The following is a 22077-nucleotide window of genomic DNA, read 5'->3' on the forward strand; positions in this document are numbered from 1 at the left end:
TCTAAGAAAAAGGAAAAGACGTATTAAAAAATACTTCCCTTCTCCTAAACAAATAGTTCCTACAAATGCGAAGTAATCTGCCTAAGCAAACGATCATTTCCAGACACATGCACGTAAGGCAACCGGTTTACTTCATCCGGATGAAAAATAGGAGACCTCGTTTCTCGGTAAATTTACATTTTTGGTTGTTACTTTAGAGTGGAATTATTTATGATTCAGTTATCATTCCCGGCGATAGAGTAATTGACTCTGTTGTTCTTTCGAGAAAGGGCGAATAAATATAACGAAGGGCCTTTGTCTTCGGCAAGAGGGCGCTAGACTGTATAATTTACCGCATCAGCTTAAAAGCAAATCAGGCTGCTTTGTGCTTCCTTCCTAATATTTATAACCCCTTTGTGCAGATACGATGTCAACCCGGATGCAATATTCAAACGAAGTGATAATTGGAGACCTAAAAGAGATGGGAACAGCCCAAGTTCCTTAATTATTGTTGTTCTTTCATCAAACGTAGTATTGTTACTGAAAGGACTCTTTTTTTACAATGAAAGGATTCATTCTCTTTGTTTGCTTATATTATTTCACTTAAGCGTATCTGACACTAGTTCTTTTACCTTTTTGCCTGCGAAGATAAGAGGGAAGTCCAATTTCCAGCACAATGAAACCTCGGAGAAGCTCTCGAGGTGGAAATACTTTGTGATAATTAGTCGCTTTATCTTCAATTTTGCATATATGAGATGTCAGCTGCTATTGAAAGAAAAGTCGCAATTTATTGAGATTCAGCGTGAACTCTACTTGGGATTAAAGGAAAACTTAGCGGAAAGATACATCGGTGACGACGAGCATAAGTGGCATAAGCATTCATTATTTATTCCCTTTTTCACAGTTTAACAAAGCTGTTAATCCACTGTGTAACCTTATTGGTTTTTGCACACAATTTAACTGAACACTCATAATTCAATTTCCCCATGTCACAAACATAAACCATACAGGACGCAGATCGAATTTATCCAAAATAATTCTATTTGTTTATTTCTTCATCGTACACTAAAATTAGCAATAATTTTGTACCTGTCAAGTTCACTAGAAAATGCTGTTTTGTCCAACTCGTGTCACATTTTGTGTAACTCGTGTCAGAGTCACACTCGTAACATAAAATTGTGAATCTCTTAACTAATTACGTAAACAGCTATTTTTTCTTTTTTCTTTTAAAAGGCATTTTCGAGTAGAGTCAATATTTAAGTTGAAACTCATGAAGGTACCCTACAGATATAAGACGCATCAGCCAGCAAGCAAAACTTTGTCAAAAATTATGCCATTTGCCTATTTCTTGATCGTGCAGCAAAATTAAAAATAATCTTGTATTTATCAAACTTACTAGAAAATACAATTTTGTGTAACTCGTGTCATATTTGCATAACTCGTGCCTCATGTTGTCTAACTCGTGTCAGAAAAGAAAATCGAATTTTTTTTAAATTTTTCTTTTAATTGTCGCTTTTAGTCAATATTTTAATTGAAACTCACGAAGGCTTCTTCACGGTTTAATTTTGGTGGAAACGTTAAAGTGAACGGTCTACTCATAATTCAATTTCTCCGGCTCTCCATGTCATAAACACGACAGGAAAAAATCCTGCTGCCTTTATAACCAGAACAGCAAACAATATATTTTTATTTTGGAGAGATATATCATCTAAGCTAGCGCCTTTTCTAAGACCGAAAACCTAAATAAATTGCGGTATTTATTATATCCTGCCAAACACACTAACAGGATGTTTTTTGTTCCTGAGGGGGAGCCGAAAACCCCTATCAAATTCTCCACTTTTTTAGCTCAACTTTTTCTACGGAATATATTAGAGCCGATATTTTATTGTTGTTTGTTCCTGCTGGAAAACCACTTATAGAAAATAATGGAAAAAATCCTCTGCTACTGCTGATAGATAGGTGGAACTTTGACGAAACTGAGCATAAAGTTTCGATATAGATAGAGTAATCTCGCTTCGCTAAAAGCTCTTTAAAAACTTAAAGCAAAGCTAAAAAGGAGGAAAAATGCAACGTGATAACGGAATCGCTGGCATATTCTCGTGAATCCAGGCCACTCTGCAATTTCCTGATTCTTTTTGTAGACAAACGCGACATTCACAAGAAACTATTATTCCAGCTAATTTGAAATTTTGCATTTTTTTTTAAATAAACAACGAAAATTAAATTCTCAGCTCGGATAACTCAAGCTTTTAGGAAGGAATTTCCATAACAATACGGTACTTTAGGATGTATTATATTTTCAGGCATGAGAGCTGAATATTAAATTTAAATTTCTATACGAAATTTGCCACATTCACGTCTGTGATCCTTCTCAAACAAATGCAAATTCTGTATTGGGTTTCCTCCCATTATTTGAGGCTGGTTTGGTTTAGGGGTAATTTATAATTCCGCAGCTGAATTAATGGGGCTTACGTTATTTTAGTTTACTTTAGCTATTTGAGCCTAAACGTGTGCGTGAAAAAGGCAATAACTCTTTAGAAAATTCAATAAGGCTTTAAACAGCTATAACGAAAAACATCTTTGAGATGCGAAGGTAATTAAAGGGCGATCCCCGAAAGCCATTAATCAAGCACAACAAAATCTGTTTTCCCCTTAATCATCTAATAAGAAGGAAGAGGGGAGCCACGAAACGAGTTCCCATAATAGTATAAACCAGACTGGTTCAACTATTATCTCTTGGGGTAATAAAACAGCAGCAGCGCCTGCTATAAGGAGCCGCAGTAATTAATTTTCATTTTCCAGACTGTGTTTCGGCAAAAAAATGTCCCAAAACAGGATAATCAATTACATATCTGGAAGATGGTGTCAGTGGAGGGTCGGTTTTTATCGGTCTTTTTCTGGAAAAACTAGAACGATGATCTGAATTTGTCGCGTGAAATTTGGAGGTAGTTGCCAGGGAGTTTGATTACGCAGGTACAACGGGGCATCGTGGTGGCAATAAGTCGTTATACATTATGACCAAAAAAGATCTTTTTGCACATTATTTGAAGGCAAAAAAAATGATTGTTTCAAACAAAGCGAAGGCGAAATTCAAGAAATTATTCTTCCGTAAATGTCCGGTAAACTAGGGGGAAGCAGCAGCTCTAACATTCAAACAGCCGAATAATCAAAGTTGCTCGGAGAAAGCCAATTAAGCTGAAAGTGAACAAATCAACTTCAAAGTAAGTTATAAGGGAAATTTCAGGAAGAATAGCAGGCTAAACTGGTTACCTGGAGTTAGAGTGAGAATCTAATAAAAATACTGCAGAAATTTGCTTTCAAAATTGAAAAATCAGATTTTTAAGGAGAAGCAAAAAGTAGACAAAATAGATAGCTAATTTAGATGCATTGAATGGTATTACTGTAAAGGTACTGGAAACGCGATATGCCATTTCCAACAATGGCGGTAGCTACTAAAAACTTTCTACCATTTTTTAAAAGTCCTTTTCAAGTACAAGTTCCTAGCTCAAGAATATTCCGTCTTGAACACATCCTCCGTTTAGATTTTTGCTAAATATCCACGTGAAAATTGAAACATTGTACAGGGTCTCTACATTTTTGCTGAAAGTGGCCGTGGAACGCTATGAAAACAATTGAACACTATTCATCATGTTGTGACTGATCTGACTTGTACACTTCCCTCATTTGCCCTGTATATTAACAAATGTGCTAAAAGGTGATTAAATTTCCTTTAAAGGGATATATCATGTTCACACACCGAAACCGTCATATTTAATTAATAAATGCCATTTTGTGTATGTTTCTAAATATGCGATTATTTGGGCATTTTTGTCAAAGGTGGCTTTTGAAACGCAATAACGACTGTAAACAAACAATTGCGAATCGTTTGCGCGTCGAAGGTCTCTCGGTGAAGCTAAAAATGATCAGCGCACTGAAATTTCCAAATTCAACATGACAAGTGCAGTGGCTCGAATTCAGGTCAGTGGCGTAGTAACAAATTAAGTTTTACGACGATGTTATAAAACAACTGTGTTATCCGATACTGTTATGCAACAATCTGCTGTTTTTTCTTTTATTCCACTTGGGAATGAGGCCTATTCACAGAATACAGAATGAACCGTTGTCTCCAAAGTTCGCATCTTGCTGATTGTGAAAAACCTTCATATCTACATATTCAGATTTCCTATAAAAGGGCGAGATAATATACAGCGTGTCCGGAAAGGTTATGTCATAAATTCTAGAGGTCATAAAGAAGGCTAAAATAATGCTAGTGCTTAACAAAAATAATAATAAATTTTAAAAAAATTAATTTTTATACATTTAAAATATTTAAAGTATTTAAAATAAAAAATAAAAAATAAAAATAAAAATCTAACGTCCTTCATTACCAAGTTATGAACTCTCAAAGTAGGAAGTAAGGTGAGTTGCTAAATCGTATTCTATGGCTGCCGACTCCATTAAAGATGATCAGTATCTATTATTTTGCGTAACAAAAAGATGTTTAAAAAACTTCAGAAAATGTGTGGCAATCCAAGGGCTCATATTAAATATTCTTGATAACTTTACTTGCGATACACACCATTTTTTAAAATAAACTGCTATTTTATATCATTTCAAATTGTTGGCGTGTTGATAATAAAATGTGAATTTCTCAAAAACGATACAAGATATCGATTAAAGCAAGATATATCTTTTTTGTTGAAAAATCATGAAACATCATGCTATGAAAAAAACCGATTTCGTTAATTCACTGAAAAAATAAATGAATTTAAATGAGAAATTTTGACTTCCCTTGTATAAGAAAGACATATGAAACGTCTGTTTACATGTGAAAGTACGACTGTGGGTTATTTAAATCGCCTAACTTTCGTTGTTACCATAATAATTGTTTGAAAGTTACAGCAAAAATACTTTTTTTAGCTTCTTACTTTGAGATCGAGTAACTTGGCAACGAACTTGGGAGTATGCTAAGTAAAGGGCGAAAAACATTTTCAGCATGCATAAGCTACGTTAAATAACCTGTAAATAGAACTTAGAAGGAATTTGTCATTTTTGCGTTTTTAAAAAGAGTTTTTATTTCCTAATAATCACATAACTAAAAGGAAAAAAATGGTTTGGTAAAATGCCATTTTTCAGGAGCTTTTCAGTGAGTCCACACACGACATATGTTTCCATAAAAAAAAGTTGGGCAGGGCAGCAGCCAAAGGATTGAAAGAAATTATTTCACTTTGTTGCCAAAAAATATCTACAATTCAAAATCAGTTCACATGTTTAATCATTTTTTTAAGTTACTTGTTGAACAGATATTAATTTTATTTCGGACTTTCTCCCAGCCCTGTATTTGCCTGAACACAGTACAGACTTATTGGGAATTTCGAAGGTTGACGTTAAAACATGCCGAAAGGTTTATCCCAAACCCGAGGTACCATCACAAAGTGATATGTAACAGTTTTTAGCAGTAGTAAAGGAAAATAAAAATCATACCGCCGGAATTTCCCAAAAAATCATACATCTGTGCAATGCTGGCCTCAAAGGGCCAGAGTTTAAAGACAACATCTGGTGGTTTCAAAAGGTAAAAAGCTAGAGGCCGACAAAAGGTTCCCAGACTGTAGAGGTCCTCCAATCTCACTAATTGTGGCTCTATGGTCGCTAGAAGGACAGGAGAAGGGGGATTGGGAGCTGACAATTGAGGCTTCCACTCGGTCGTCAAGTCAGCTTACTCTTGAAATCATCAGTAGATACTCTCGTAGAAAGGAACTTAGATTAAGCATATTTGTAAAATACATACTGAAAGAAGTGGAACCACAGCGAGTTTCAATTCAGTTTCTCTCAGTCTGACTAAAACGAGAGTGGTCCTTCGATATCACAAATCCAGAACCAGCCGCGGAAGCAGTCCACTAAATTTGCATCAGTGTCCAAGGGAAAGAAGTACAAATTTCCCCGAATAGTATTTTAAGAAAGGTCAAACATGGAATATTGACTTCTCTCGGAATGTCTGCTTTGACATGAAACTGCGCACATTTGCCCTAATTTTGGCGAATTGCCTCACTAACCTTTGCCGAGATATGTGCCTGTACCTACTCACTCCACCTTTTTTCAGGTTAAAAAAGCGGAAAATAAGAGGACAATTTATTGAAACCTTCAGTGCAAAGAAACAATAGATATAATTCTACTAAATCATACATTAAATGTTGAAGCATCAACAGGTTGGGAATCTGTGGCTGAAAACTTTCACTGGAATTTCCCCGCCTCGTCTTCGAGATATGACATTCCGCATGGCAAAAATCCTGGACTGGTCCTTTAGCAGCGCGTTAGGCAACCCTTAATACACACATGTAATTTCAGATATTCAGTGTTGCGGATCTGCGGGTAAAAACTTTCAGTGAAAATTCCTTGTAGTTGCTAAACCTGCCTAAAGTTCGCGGTTTTTTTAATAGAACACTCTGTGTATTACCAAATGCGCTAAAAGACATTAAAATTCGTTTAACGAGACGCATCTCGTGGCTATGTCTAAACCGCAACATTTCACTAATGAATGCTGTTTTGCGTGTGGGTTCTACACATTAGAGTATTTTTGCATTTTTGCTGAAGGTGGCCATGGTACGCTATGTTGGTTCAAAACAATTGCACGTTTATGATGCGGGTTCAAATTAGTGTGACGTATCACATTCCATATCTGGACCACGCTAAAAATTATCGGGTTCCGATCTCGGAATCAAGTGTGAAAGTCTCAGTGGCTCGAATCCAGGTCATTGGCGTAGGTAAAAACTAAGTTTTATGACCATGTAAAATTCTCTTAATTCTTTGCCGACAGAAAATAATATTAATATCCTTCCAGTAGGTAAAGGGATCCCCACAGTCATAATGGACTATGTTACCTATTCAAAAACGTAAATTGAGAAGTTGATCCATATTCAACCTGGTTTGCTATGATACTAGGGGCATTTGACCGTTGGAAAGCACGAAAAACACTTGATTTTGTTGGTTTTCCTGAAAAGTATTGTCACATGGGCACGAATGAGGATTGCGTTAACCTCCAACCAACCTGAACTAACCTTACTTGACTCTAAACGAAAAATTCTGGAACGCACCTCCTAATGAAGGACTCTGAGAATGAGTTATTTGTCACTTTTTTATGCAGTTCTGTTTGTTTCACTTCCCCGTTTGGTTTCACTTTAATATTCATCTCAATGGTGTTGAGCGGTCCGCTCACACCCCCGTTCCCAACAACTTTTCACCGGACTTGACATTGTGTTAATTAAGTTTGCGCCGTTTCTATGATAGGTACATTCCTATGAAGGAATAGAAAATCATTTTGACCCGGTTGTTGTTTCTTTGGATACCGGATAAGAAGACGCATAAAGCTGTGCTTGAAATTACAGGATGAGCTCAGTGGAAATGGGGAGCGGAAATTGAACTCAAAAGTGTGAAAATCCAATATGGCGCCCATAAGAAAAAAAATAAAAAATTAAGTTGATGTGTAGTGGTCGAAAATTGAAACGTCGAGCTTCAAATATTATACCCGCATGTGAGAGGGCGAGGAAAGTTGCATTGATAAAGTGTCGGTAATTTTAAATTTCCTCGCCAAATAAGCCGACAAAAAAGTAAAAACTGTTTTCCAAAATTTTCATTTTCGTCAAATAGTCCGAAAATCATCAGAATTTAAAAAAATTTAAAACTGCATATTCTTGAACTCGATATAGCGCAATTTTGACTCAATACAGAAATGCACACCCTGTACACAAAAGTCAATTTCGTCCCGACTGTACAGGCAACAAAATTCTCACACCTCCTCAAGAAGTTCCCACATCAGCAATAACAAAAACGAAAATGGAATTATCTTGCGCGAAAGCATTAATTAGTAAAATAAACATAAAACCATTTAATAAATCATTACATAAGAGTAATCATTCATTATGCGTCGTGGTTTTACACATTTTTCTTGAATTACATTTGATGCAGCAACCCAGCCGCAACCTGATCTCGAAAATGAGAGTAAAAAATAAGAGTTTACCACGCAATTTTTGCACATTAGATTTATGGATCAACAGTAATACATATAAGGAATCTTATGGAAAAACTGTTCCCACAAGGAGCTATTATGCATTAGCACCGTTAATATTACCTACTAGTTCTATTGCTTAATTGGCGTATAACTGTTAAGTCAATTTCACCAAAAAAAGAACGGAACTAAGTGTCCCACATTATTTAATACTGTTAATGTTCTGGGGTTATTCCCAAAAAAGAAATAAGTACACTTCAAATTCTTCAAAGAAATGTACATATTGCGAAGAGTAGTAAGGACGTGACTAAACAGACTTTCTTGCCTGTTTTTCTTTCTTCAAGGAAAATTCAAAGGAGGCGACATAATTTATATGCACCTTTCTCGGAGAAGCACCCAACAATATGTTAAGCAACGTCTTACTTACAGTTTTCCTTGCAAGCTGAATGTCAAAAGGCCCCAGCAGGATTCACGTAAATTCCACTTTCGTTCATCTACGGCTATTAAGAGTACCAATACTCGAGGTAGTACCCGCAATAAAAGCAACGTGGAAGATACCTTAGAGTGGACTTTTATACGGTAGAATTTTTTTTAAAACTGCCTATGGTTTCCTTATCAATGAAAAAATGTTATGAATTTTCGGAACAAATCTGCAGCCTAGGCTAGAGATTTTGTATACATAAAATCTCCATTGGGATCACATACATAAACTTCGAATTCTAGGTTTACACTGTGAAGATGTGTTGGGTGAACTCATTTTCAAGGCTCAGGATTATAGTTTCCAATTTTTATTTAATCGCAATTTGGAAAATACCTCAGCTAGATATCCACGATAAATATGGCATGAATTTCAATCCATTGTGATTGATGAACTGACTGAAAAACAACATTTGCAGTGCAAATTATTAAATCTCCTATAGAGTTTTATACATTTGTCAAATTTGATATTCAACAGAGCAATACTGGGAGCTCATTCTCACAATAAACAAAACACGGGCGAGTTGCAGGATAATTTGCACGGGTGTAATTAGTTTGCACTGGTGCAATTATCGCGATAATTTGCCTGGTCGCCTTAAAAATATCTTAACACTTTAAAAAATGCTGTTGTATATGCACTTGTGCTCTTTTTCAACTTAATTTGCACCCCTGCAAACTTCTCAGAAATTATCGATCATTTTTGTTGCACTTATTGTTTTACAAAGAGGCATTCACTTTTTGCCATTACTGCCAACTTTAAATTGTGATATCTCGGAAACCGTTCTGAAGGAATATTAGCTGTTTTAACGTGCATTCCATATGTTTAAAAAATCTGTTTAAGGGGGAAAGAATGCGCACAACCATCCAAACACTGTGAGAATTTCAATATTCAAACTTCATGTGCTGCACACGTAAAAACATCCAGTTCTTCACTTCTCACATGGCTCATTATCGTCATCAACGTTCTCATTATAGTTCAACATGGCAGACTTGTGAAATTTGCCGCATCTCAAAATTCATATCTGTTTTCAAACTGAAAATGGCTTTTCGTTAGAAACAACTCGCATTATGAAGAATAATTCAGATGTGGAACCCTTAAGGCAGTACGAAAGGCTCCCACGTACTCTGTTACTCTGTTCCTGTCTCTCTTTGAAGTAGTAAGTACTTGGAATTCAAACGTGAATCGGGAACCATCGACCGCCATCCGCAGAGTGGTACCGAGTGCGAAGGCCGAAGGTTCGGTGCCGGCAAGCGACATGAAGGTGCAGCAGTACCAAGTCTGAAAGTTCTTTGATTTCGGCTTGGCGAGGCGGTACCGTTATGTCAACCTAACCTGCGACAATCCCCTTGCATACCTAAGAAGCGTTTCGCAAAACGGTTACATTATCGGCATTGTTTATTATTATTATAACGTGTCGGGTTCTTGCGGTGTGTAAAGTGCTTTGTTTGGCATGTGTGCTACTCTTTCCCAACGGATTATCTCGAGGATTAACTTAGGAAACAATGGCACGCAGTCTTGTGTAAGTGTTTCATTCCAAAGAGAATGAGGTCCGCCATTGAACTGAATAGTCTGTTTGAGGGCTACAATGGAGAGGCGGCCTTAATGACATTTTAGTGTTGATGCTGGTTTTCATAGGATGCATATTTATCAAGCTAATAAATAACGCCTTGCAAAATCTGAGGTTTATGAATTACTTTCCGCCTGGTCTCAGCAATAGTGAACGAGGTCGTTCCATGGTCAATCAATTTGTCGACTATTAAAGCATTTTCTAGTAAATACCGCATTGCAATAATATTAATAAATGCAATTAAGGGTCAAACGCGAGGTCAGGTCAATTCGAGGGTCAATTTCGAGCTTTTAATCGGAGGTGCGGGTCTTAACGTACCTAATCGAGGACGTAATAGAAATCAGCGCTGCAGATAAATTAAGTGAAGCAAGGCTTATCTAATAACCCAGTTGTTTTGTTTTTAAATAATAAAAAGTGACCACGCCTTTTATGTGGTTTGCTTGAGCCTAAGCTTAAGCCCATACAGTTCAGTCAGATTTGTTATGTAAGTGCAATTTCTCTTTTAACATAACAGTACGATAATATCCTATAAGTGTTGATGATTGTACAAATAGGTATTTTGTTCCAAATCTAAAAATATATGTTATGTGATAGAGAATCACGGGAAAATACATCTTTCCTGTCAGCGCACGGAAACATGGCATTTTTCTGAGCGCTTTCCGTTTTCCGGGCACTTAATCGCACTACGGGTCCAATAATGCCGTTTAATACACGTCTCGAAACAAAGCCTCCAATTTAAGCAAATTAATACCTAAAGATATGCTTTAGGGCAGGGACCGTTACCTTAACGTTCGAAGGAAATATGTAAACTAAGAGAAGCACCACTAACGATTTGAGTGACAAAAAGATACAAAACTAATTCAATGAATCCTTCTGCTGTATAGAGCCAAAGACTGTTATAAATATGAACACTAGCATAAATTAAAACAGCAAGATTTTTCGATGTATTGCACGTATTATGTTTATTACACGTTCGAAATACATTTTCCCGCACTCAGATAACTTCTAACTTGGAAAATTTTTCAAATACGAATTGGAAAATACCATTTCCTCGTGTGCTTGAAATAAAATATACTTTTATTAGCTATATCAGTCTAAACTGATTTATTTTAGAGGTCCTAAGTTGGCTCCTAGAGAGTGGAACACTAAAGCTAAAAGATACCAAACGTTTTTTTTCTGCAACTTGTTTAATTAAATTAACACGAATTGATTAGCTTTAAAACTAATCCTTTAGATTCATAGCAGCTAAAGAATCTCCACCTGTTAATCCTGGTTAATACTTCTTCTGCTGAGGGTCGAAGGTAAATCATATTACATAGGTAGGATTTACGCGGATTTATCCCTCGGTTTTTTTAGAAATCGTTGAAAAACGGCAGAAATATTACCTAAAGGCGGAAAAGTTTTAGTGCCATAATTATGTCGCCTTTACTTACCCCTGATTTTCTCCGGTCCCCTGGCAAAATCTCCAATGGGAAAAGTGGACGAATGATGCCTCACTTTGAAGTTGATTTAAATCCCTACATGTACGCTTCCTATTTTTGAAAATTAGGCTTTTCGTCTTTGAAATGTTTTGAAATTAGTTCCTCACGTCTACTATTTTCGAAAATCGAGACTTGAAGCCCTGTTAAGACGCCTATCCAAACAATTAAAAAATAAAAACTTTTAGAGATACATGCTTATTTCTACTTTTCAAATATTGAACGCTGATATCTCGAGAACACGTGGAGCAATTGCCTTGAAAAATAGCTCAAAATAATCCTCTCAATACATTCTGTGACCCTGCCCAAACCGATTTACATATTTACAAAGCCGATACTCTAAATTTTCCCCCATGCCTCTTAACAGTCTTTGATTATTTTTATTTTTAACAAAGACTTGTTTGTAAGCACAAAATGGAAAACAAACCCATTTCGTATCAACAAACATGTTTTTTCATTGTTTACGTGCTATTTAATTGAGTTTGTATTGCAATTTTTTAATCAAATTTATGCCTGTTTTTCTCTAAAACTACTTTGAATCACAATACACCATTGAGTGTAGTTTTGATTGACTTTTAATTTTAAGTTTTAATTAACATGTTTCAATTTTAAAAAAATTAGCCGTTTTAAACTATCGGTGACGTCAACAACGTTTTAAAAAAATGACCAAACGAGAAAAAATAGTACTTTTTGTCCCATTGAGTGCTGCTTTTAAATTAAAAAAAAAAGTTGACAAGGAGGGAACAATTTAGAGCCGCACGGTATAGAATCCAAGTAATTTGTATTTTAATCCTTAACTAGTATGGTGAAAAATAAATACGTGGATGGTGAGATCAAATTTGGCCCTTTGATTTTATTATTCCAAATATATTTCTGCAAAAATGTGCAACTTAAGAAAAAGAACGTTTTTATGAATGTCTTAATGTCAAAAAAGGCATTATGAAAGAATTTCAGTAGAAAATATACAAAGGAGAATTGGACATGAAATTCAATAATAATCCGAAAATGAAGGAATGGTAAAAACTCAAAATAAAACACTGTTTCATGTTCAAAACGTTAGAAGTAATAAAGTAAAAGAAAAAACACGAAAATTTGCGATAAAAAAATAAACGTACATAAACACAAAACGCTCAACGTATGTTTGGGTCGTAATTTCAATGTAAACCCAATAGCGAATAAAATGTGTTATTGCGAGTAAAAAAGAATAGCTGAAGTCTGGTGTTTCTAGTTTTTCTGGTTTTTCCGGAAATCTGGAATATACTGCTTTCGGGTCAAAATTAACCCCGCCAAATAGTTAAGATTTAAATAAAAAAAACATCACAGTGGGAGCAACGAGGGAACTTGGGAAAATGTTCAAACTTTGTTCGTATAGATGCCTGAAGAATATGTAAATCAGTAATTGAGTTCAAAAGATACTTCAAATCAGCTGTTATATCAAGCTCTAAAAGGTCTATTTAAATATACAAGGTGTCTCTGAACATAGTACCATAAATTCAGTCAGGTTTCCTAGTTCCAAAAATATGACGAAACCTTCATATAAACATATATCGAAAGGCGCTTCATTTTCGATATACAGAGTGTTAAAGATTGGTTCATGAAAATGATTTCTTATTAATATTTTAGAAATGTTTCGAGGTAAATTCGTACAATTTTGTACTTTATTATAATTTTTTGTGCTGTTTCTGAATGCCTATGAAGCAATTGTCACATTTTTCCAGGGTCGAGCAATTAGTAAAATATATATTTTGCACTATTACATTTGTTTTTACTACAAGTATGACACATCATTTAATTCAGAAAATTAAAGGCTTTCAAAAACGCAATAAAAAAATCAGGTCTGCATTAAAAAAAATGAAGTTAATGATGGTTCCCAAATTCCGAAACATTGTATTTAAAATCTAATGATTCCACGTTGTAAAGGAGCAAAAATGCCCATGACAAAGTGAAATTTATTTTTAAAAACATTTTCAAACAACTCAATAAAGCCATTTGGACAAATTTTTTTTTCGATTATTTTTGAAAGTAATCGGAATTTTCCTAATTTTAAAACAGCATTTAACAAAGCTCGAAAATGCGCAACTTTGCCCTAATTTAAGCAATCTCGTATCTCTTATGGTTTTTGAGATCCCAATAGTGGACAGCGAATTTAAATTACCTTGTATAAATAAGTAAAGTCTAATTATCAAAAAAGATTGTGTTTTTAATGCAGTAATTGCTCAAAATGTCCACCCAATTCCTGCAGACAAGTTTTAGCTCTTCTCAAAACGGAAAATGTACTCCTTCTAATGATTTTTGGATCAGCACGGATATTTCCAGCTTCATCCATAATCTTAGCTATAAGTTGTTGTCTGTTTTCAGGCGTCTCGACATAAACCAAACTTTTCAGTCTTCGCCAAAGGAAAGACACTGCATTAACTTAAGTGACATTTACTGTCATGGGAATTCACACATAATAACACATTCCACATCACAGTTAACATGATTGTTAATTAGGAGTTTACTAATGTTTAGTTAGATTTAAAAGCGCAGGTGACTGTTAGAGCAAACAATAAATCCTCATAAACCTCGAGATTTGAAATTCTTGTAGGTTGGTGATGATTGAGTTTACGACATATGTTCACCAGATTTTTTTCACTTGAAATTCTTTTGGTAGTATACCCTAAATCTATGGCACATACTTCATGGGGCACGCTGTATATAAACAATTTTTAATTCTTTAGAAAAATGATACCGACCAAACTGGTCTTCTACGCATGGTGCAAATTCTTAACTTTAGATGACTAAATATTATTACAACCAAACGTATAATTACATCTGGAAGTGTTCCAACAGGGTGGTCGATGGAAAGAGGAAGCGAGATTGTGTTGTCTGTCTTGTTACGCAAAGTGGTTTCAGTATAGTTGAGTTGTGAGGATTCTTCTTCTACTTCCCCTTCAGTTGTAGTTATCATTCGGTGGTTTTTGTCATGAGTGTGCGTTTGTATAGTAATTGAGTGGGTGGATTGTGTAACAGATTTTCGGAGTGTCTTATTTTTGTAATTAGTTTTAGTACAATCTGTTCTGTTGTTTGAATATATTCCTTAGATTATTCTATTATATTTGTTGTTAATATGTGTTCATAGTCTAACAGTGGCGTTCAAATGAATTTGTATATTTTTGTTGCAGTTTTAGTGCTGACCCCTTTCTCCTTGTACGTTAATATTTGAAAATGTTTTGTCCATTTGCTGATTTCCAAACTGATGTTTCGTACATGTTTAGTAAATTTAAATTTTTTGCCGATGGTTTTTTCTAGGTACTTCGCGTCATTCTTTGGTTCCGTCTGTAATTATTGTTGGTGAATCAGGTTTAATTTAATAGTTTAAGAGTAGGAGTTGGTTTTTGACAGTATTTGGTGTTAGTCTCTATTTATCGAGCCATATTATTGTTTTATCCGTTAACGTCCGAAGTTTCTCCACTACTTTCTCCATACTTTTGTCATGCACAATAAGTGCAATGTCGTCAATTTATTGTAATATGAATGATGTTTTGTACGTATGTTTTTTATCCTGTAGATCATAATTGCATAAGTCGTGGCAGTATATATTAAAAAGGAGGGGTGAGGGTGATGAACCCTGTGGGAGTCCCTATTCAGGAGAGAAAGGAAAAGAGAGAGTGGTATCAATTCAGGCTTCAAGTTGTCGGTTTTCAAATAGATTTTTAATTAAGTAGAGTAAGTATTTGGGTGTTTGGAGTTTGTGTAGTTTTATACCAGACCTCTGTGCCAGACACTGTTTTTGTAAAGTCTATAAATAAGCTTGCAGTTCGCCCACCGTTTAGTTGTGTTGTTTGTATGTTGTTCGTCAAGACAAAGAGTGAATGTATAGTTGAGATTTTTGGTTTAAAACCAAATTGATAGCTCTACATGTGCTCCCCGATCAGTTGTTGAAATATCTTTTTATAAAAAAGAACATTTTATAAAAATTGTTCAAAAATTTTTCTTGGCACCAGGAGTAATGTAATTGGTCTGTACTGTCTAGTCCATTTTCCAAAATAGGCGTTATTATGTCAGTATTCCAGAATTCTGGGATTCTTTTGGTTATAATACAATTGTTCATTGATTTTTTTATAGAATGAGCTTTTGAGTTTCTGAAGTTAGACCTTCGACAACTTTGCTTTTTATTTTGTCTTTTCCCGGTACTATTAAATTCTTCCTGCAAAATCTTCAATAAAGATAAGTACAAAAAAGTTTAGGTTCTTTTTAAGTACTACCCCTCTGTATTCCTCGCCCCTGGAATAATGTAAAAAATTCTTTACAGGGATTCAGAAAGAGCACAAAAAGTTGTAATAAAGTACAAGTTTTGATTAATTTATCTCGAAACGTTTCGAAAATATTAACAAAAAACATCTTTAGAAGCCAAACTTTCACACCTGTACATCAGAAACGAAGCGTTTTTCGATATGTGTTTATATGAAATTTTCGTTATATTTTGAGATGTAGAATTCGTGATTGAATTTATAGCATTATGTTCAGAAACACTTTTTATAAAAACAGCACTGAAATGTTCAAAGGAGTCAATCCAGTTGTCGAGGCCTCAAGAATATGCGAATTGAGCTAAAAAAATAATTGAATCAATTGCCCCATGGAGCTCTATCGGGCCTACTTAAATTTATATCTGTTGGTTTCCGAGATACTGAGCCTTCTTGCTATGCGGTGTATAATCCAATGATCGCTCTTACAGAATCACCTCAACCCTAAAATTTGCCTGAGGCCCAAAAACATTTTTGCACGTTTATTCGCTTATGGCCTGAGGTCCTTGACTGCTACTTTCATTGCTTTCAAAAAATCCTGAATAAACTAATAAAAAGACTTCCCCAGAACCACGACAAGCAAACTTTCCACAATGCGATCTTTATTGTCTCTCGTAAATCCAGGAAAGTAAAACAAATAGCCCAATCGAAACCACATCCCGGACAATACATAAAAAGAATGACCGGCAGCAAATAAGTATCTCTATATTCGATATAAAAGACAGCATTATATTCCCTACACGTCCACGAAGAGATGGCCAATACATTCTGATTTATTTCCCTTTGATGTTCCTCCTTACGGAGGAACATCCGTACTTCCCGTTTGTCCGATTTTCGAATATTCTTTCCAAAGCAACTTCAATTATTATTTAAAGGCTCTGGGCTGCATTTGCTCTTGCCGGATGCCGACCTGGTAAGGGATTGTGTATTTGAAAAATGGATTCTCTGGAGGTTTCACAATATTTGTTGTTCCGCACGATAGTTCCCTAGGAGCTTTATGAGAATGGGTTTTTAAAAGAAAATTCACAACAGAGTACGTATTTTTTCGTTTTACGATTTATTGGTGCCTTCCCCTTCAAATCGCTTCAGCACAGGAACTACTCTCGCTCTCACGTTGATCGACAGAAGGGCGTAAAATTTATAAGACTAGAAATAGAGTGAAATTAAAACGCCCTCTGCTCCGGAGGGGTGATTTATTAGTTCAGGAAATTAAGAGAACACAAACTGGGGCGCTTGCCAGAATCCGGCGAATTATTTTTCCAGATTAGCGTTTACGAGAAACAAAATATATCCCATTAAAATTTTGTCCTTCAGAAAAAGAGTCCATTAAGCGAGGAGATATGAATTATTCCTGGGACGCCCTTAATCATTTTTAAAGAAGAAAGGGAGATAAGGTTGTTTCAGGGATTTTAAAGACATATCTCCTTCTACAAGAGGTGGAAATTTAGGGTTCCTCCTTCGCTTGATCATTAGTTCGGCCGTCAAAGTTTGCGGATTAATCAATTTTCTCCACACACCTAGAAACCCGAATTTCAAAGAATTCGAAAGCTGGATTTAATTAAACGAGGATCTGATGGACAAGGCTACTGCATCCGCTACGATTCTATGTCCTTGCAATTTTCCTAATTGAGCCCATTCCGGTTCATTCAATGATTCGCATTTCAACGGCCCTCGAAATTGGAATACGTTCCTGATATTTTCCAACCAATTTAGTTTTATCGGCCACTGTTATATGAGCATAAAGCAGTTCATTTGCAGTAAATTACATATTCTAAATTAATTATTGTTCTCGAGCGAAATAAATCCCATTCAATTAGATCCTTTTTTTTTGGGGGCTGGAGGAGAAAAACTCCAGCAATCTTCGGCTTTTAGTAGAGAGCGTCAAAGCTCGGATAACAAAAGGATGTCTAGCCCGAAATGAAAGAACAGGAATTCTATAAACCCGCTTTCTTTCGGATCCACTTTGTGCGATTTCTTAGGGAAGCGCCATCATCTGACTAAGCTCCTTTCAAGAAAATAACGCGTCGAATGATATGTGTACACGTCTCGGGAAGTTCCAGATATTCTTCCTCCATCCATGGGATGTCGAAAAGTTTCGTTAATATTTTATGACGGATTTCTGCTTGAAAGGATCGAAATTGTGTCCTGGAATTGGAATTAAAGATTTAGTCAACGGTTCTTGCGTACAAAGTTGAGCTTGTCCTACGTTTCTTGACATTATTTTCCTTTAATACGTACGCTTCAGACACACAGAAAATATGGATTTAGAATAGATAGTTGAGGCACTAACAAGCTTTTCTCCTGGGCTAACCTGGCCTAAGGGCCTTCAACAAAATACGGGTTACTTCAGGTTAGTCAAATCTAACTATATCATCAGTATCAAAAAAGAAGAAGCTATTCCTGGAGAAACCACTAACATTTCAGGTTCTCTATATAGATACCCATATTCCTCCTCCAAGAAAACTGAAGAAACCATAGAGGAGCCAACGTCTCACATGGTTCTGTCCATTTGGTGCATTAATTTAAGCCATTGAATCCAGATTTCAGTGGTGAGGAACCGCAAAAGCAAATATAGCAACAAATCACTGGATTAGTTACTTACCGACTTCAGAACTAATGCACTTTCCATTTACATGCAGTACCTCAGGCAAAATGAAATTCAGAAATAGATCAGAACATGGAAGGGGACTAATAATGCTGTTGACGAAGAGGGCAAAGGTATCGACAGTGGAAATTTACATTTTTATGAAGTATTTACATAAATTTCGTGCAAATGGAATTTCCTTAAAATTATTTTGCTGATTTAGAGATATCTTTCTTGGTAAACATGGGCGCATGATTATAAGTTTTAATCTGAGAGTGTTTTTATTCTAGTTTCATCGAAAATGATCGCAGACATGCCATCGTGATTTCCTTGACGAGAACTGGACAGTCTCGTGGGGATTTAATTTAAAATTTAAAGATTTGAATGCAATGAAGAGGCACACTATAAGCTTACGGACATCATTAATTTTATTTCATATTTTTGAATTGAAAATTTGGTTAATATTTAATTATTAATAATCGAATTAATTAGATTAATTGATTAATTAATTAAACTGACGATTGTAATTCTGCAAACGAGATATCCCTAATTAATGTCCCTAATCCATATTAGATACTGTAATGTTCGATTTACCGAAGGCATAGCACTACGTTGCAGCACAGCACAACGTTTTAAATATATTTTGTGCGTCTATACAAAAATATTTTTTATGAATTCTATTAGCGACTCTGTACATTTAGAAGTATTCAACGATACTTGTCCAACCAAGTTTAATAATCGACTTTATTAATTTTGTTGCGTTCCCACGTTCAAGCTTTGCTCTTAGTCCAAACCTATATACCAAAGGTACTTGGTGCAGGTATCTTGATTGATGGGGTATTTTGATCCACCCTGTAGAATTCAAATTTCTACCAAAAAGCGGTCTTTTCCGAACCACAAAACATTCAGATCAAACTTTTTTCTCAGGATATACTTATTTATGTCCCGGAGCGAAAGCTGCCGCTTCGTTGACTAACCTTGTATATCCATCGAACCCTGATCCAGATGTCCGACGCATGCATGTTTTTGGAATAAATTAGGTCAAAACAGTATCCGTTAATAGTAACTTTAACTATTAATGAACCATCTGCTGCTATAGCTAAACCCTTCACTGTCCGGAACATGAATCGCTTGTTGTACCATGGGAAATTGATTACCTGGAATGGGTCACTCATAGATATGGATAGGTTTCAATGAATATGGATCAAGATTTTCATATTTTGAATAAATAAGGGCTCTGAATATTGATGGAAAATTCCGGAATACCAAAGTAATATATTCGCTGCCCTCTGCTACGCTCTACTAAATATGATGCAGTTTTGTGTATCAGTTTTAAAGAGCTTTTGTTGGTTGATTGTTAGGGACAGAGGCAAAGGGAATGAAAATCGGATTCGGATTATTACGGAAAAAGAACGCGTTTCAGTTGGCGTTTCGCTGTTTAGCAATTCAAAAATTAATGGGAAACCCGATAAAGCCTATAAGCACTTGACTTTAAATCACACATTCCCCGGTACAAAATGCAATTTTATACCCTCAAAATTGATTGATATTGGATCGAGCTGAAGGCCAACCATCCAATAAAACCATCATTCTTAACAGCTCTTAAGGAAAGAAAGTCCCTATCCCTCAATTTGTTTCTGTTTTTTCATTAGCCCCGGGATTTATGGGTTTAATTTTCCTCGTGGCGCGTCCATTGTCCGTTGGCAAAAACTGGAACACGCAAAGTTAATTTCATCTCACTTTTGCCCCATTCTTGGAAAATTACTTTCTGGACCGACAAAAACGAGAATTGCTTTCGCTTCAAACACAGACATTTGCTTTAAAACAGCAATATAATGAAATATAATCGAGTAGATCTCAATGAGGAATGTGCCTGGCAAAAAAGATGGGAGGTTCATCTGTTGACAAGACAAAAAGCCCTACTTCACTGCAAGTTCGGTGTGCAGTTGGGCAAAAACGTGGCATATTAATGTATGAAACACCGTAGATGACAAAAACCAAATGAGGATGTAGTTGTACGCTTTAATTAAGAATTTGTCTCCTTACTTTATGATAGGGACGAGAGAAATCATGTTCTAGATTTCCGAAAACGACTTACAGGAAAGGCAGGAGCCAGCAACTTACGGATAGAGAATGAGAGGAGCATAGAGCTGAACGAAGATATTCATGAAAGACGTTCAATTTCAAATCAATCATAGCTCATAAACATAAATCTAGTATACAGGGTGTTCATTAAACATACGACAAAAATTCAGGGGGTTATTCCCGATACTATTCTAAGAATATTTTGTCATTTGATGATTTTTGAAAAGCCTCTTTGTTCCGAAGATACAGGACGAGAGAAATTTTCGACAATAGCAACATTTTATAACTAAATATTATATTACATGTTAATCTACAAGGACTGTTTAAAATGACTATCTCGAATGAAGTGGTCATTGCAAGGTCCACCTCAATCAATCCATTTCTTGAGAAACTCGCTTCATCGATAAAAAGGATCGTCGTCGAGGTGGACATCACTTATGGCCATAAGCTCGATCCCCAGACTTAAACCCCCTGGATTATCTCCTATGGGGGCATTTAAAGTTATTAGTTTATAATACTCCAGTGGAAAATCTGCGAGTTTTGAGAACTCGGACCATTGCTGGGTGTAATTCAATAAGAAACGACCATGGTGTTTTTGAAAGAGTTCGGCAGTCAGTGAGGAGAAGATTAGATTCTTGTATCTTAGCTAGAGGTAGCCATTTTCAACAGTTCTTATAGATTAAGACACTTTACATGTAATATTTAGTAATATAATGTTGTTATTGTCGAACATTTCTCTCGCCCTGTATCTTCGGAACAAAGAGACTTCAAAAATCATCAAAGGATAAAATACTCTTAGAACAGTCCAGGGAATAACCTCTTGAATTTTTGCGGTATATTTAATGGACACCCTGTATAAACATCTGATGAATAAAAATGTAGAAAGAATATTTTTTCTAGATGAACGTGTATGATTAATGCATGTATAGCAATGTGACTACATAGCTGGAAACTGCATGGTTTTGTGTAACGAGTGGAAATCTATAGGAATATGAAACAAGATACACAAAGTACTATTTCCGAACGAGTTTCATAAATGATCATCGCTAAGTTTCCTGTATATCTACGGATTATTCGTACTATAGAAGATCTTGAAACATTCAAATTATTCCACATAGAGGTCAGCAAATAACCCAACTTCATCGAGAAAATATTAACTTTTACCCCGTGAAATTTAGTAATTTTACGGCTAAAACTTCATTAAAAGGCCCAAAACATCAATATTTGTGCATTAACAAAGTTCACTAAAATCTTTCAAATATTCGATAAAAATACCTCTTGTCCCTTAGTATTTATGATCTTTTTTGTATGCCATATAATTGAACATTTGTAGACAGTTAGCAAGATCAATTAACCGCATTTCAGAGCATTAAAAATGAAGGGTCTGGGACGTTCGACGTTGTGCCCCTAATTTATTTTAGAACGTTTTGGAATAGTTTTTAGAAAAAAAATTACAAAATTCTATCCGTTTTCAGAAATAATTAATAAAACCGATGTTGCTCAATTTGCTTTTATTTTGTTCTGAACTTAGTTAAAGGGATTATTAAAAGTAATTACCACCGTTTTATTGGCACCTTTATCCTATACAGATCAGAGTTATGGGATTTTGAATACTATA

The 22077-nt window shown here is 35.5% G+C and overlaps 1 protein-coding gene across 3 annotated transcripts in view; it reads left to right on the top strand.

Annotated features, from left to right (window-relative positions):
• Cad87A (cadherin-87A) overlaps window positions 1–22077 on the top strand; it is an 85200-nt gene that overhangs the window by 18384 nt on the left and 44739 nt on the right. For 2 of the 3 annotated variants that reach the window (XR_010752823.1, XM_066403253.1), the window contains exon 1: window positions 9630–9978. The exons of the other annotated variant lie outside the window; for it this stretch is intronic. Coding sequence is in view for 1 of the 2 variants with exons in the window: in XM_066403253.1 (XP_066259350.1) it covers window positions 9962–9978 (17 nt within the window). In the remaining variant the exon portion in view is untranslated. Of the gene's footprint in view, window positions 1–9629; window positions 9979–22077 lie in introns of those variants that run through there. 3 annotated transcript variants of the gene reach the window in all.

The sequence above is a fragment of the Euwallacea similis genome, chromosome 28, assembly GCF_039881205.1.
Source record: "Euwallacea similis isolate ESF13 chromosome 28, ESF131.1, whole genome shotgun sequence".
Lineage (NCBI taxonomy): Eukaryota > Metazoa > Arthropoda > Insecta > Coleoptera > Curculionidae > Euwallacea > Euwallacea similis.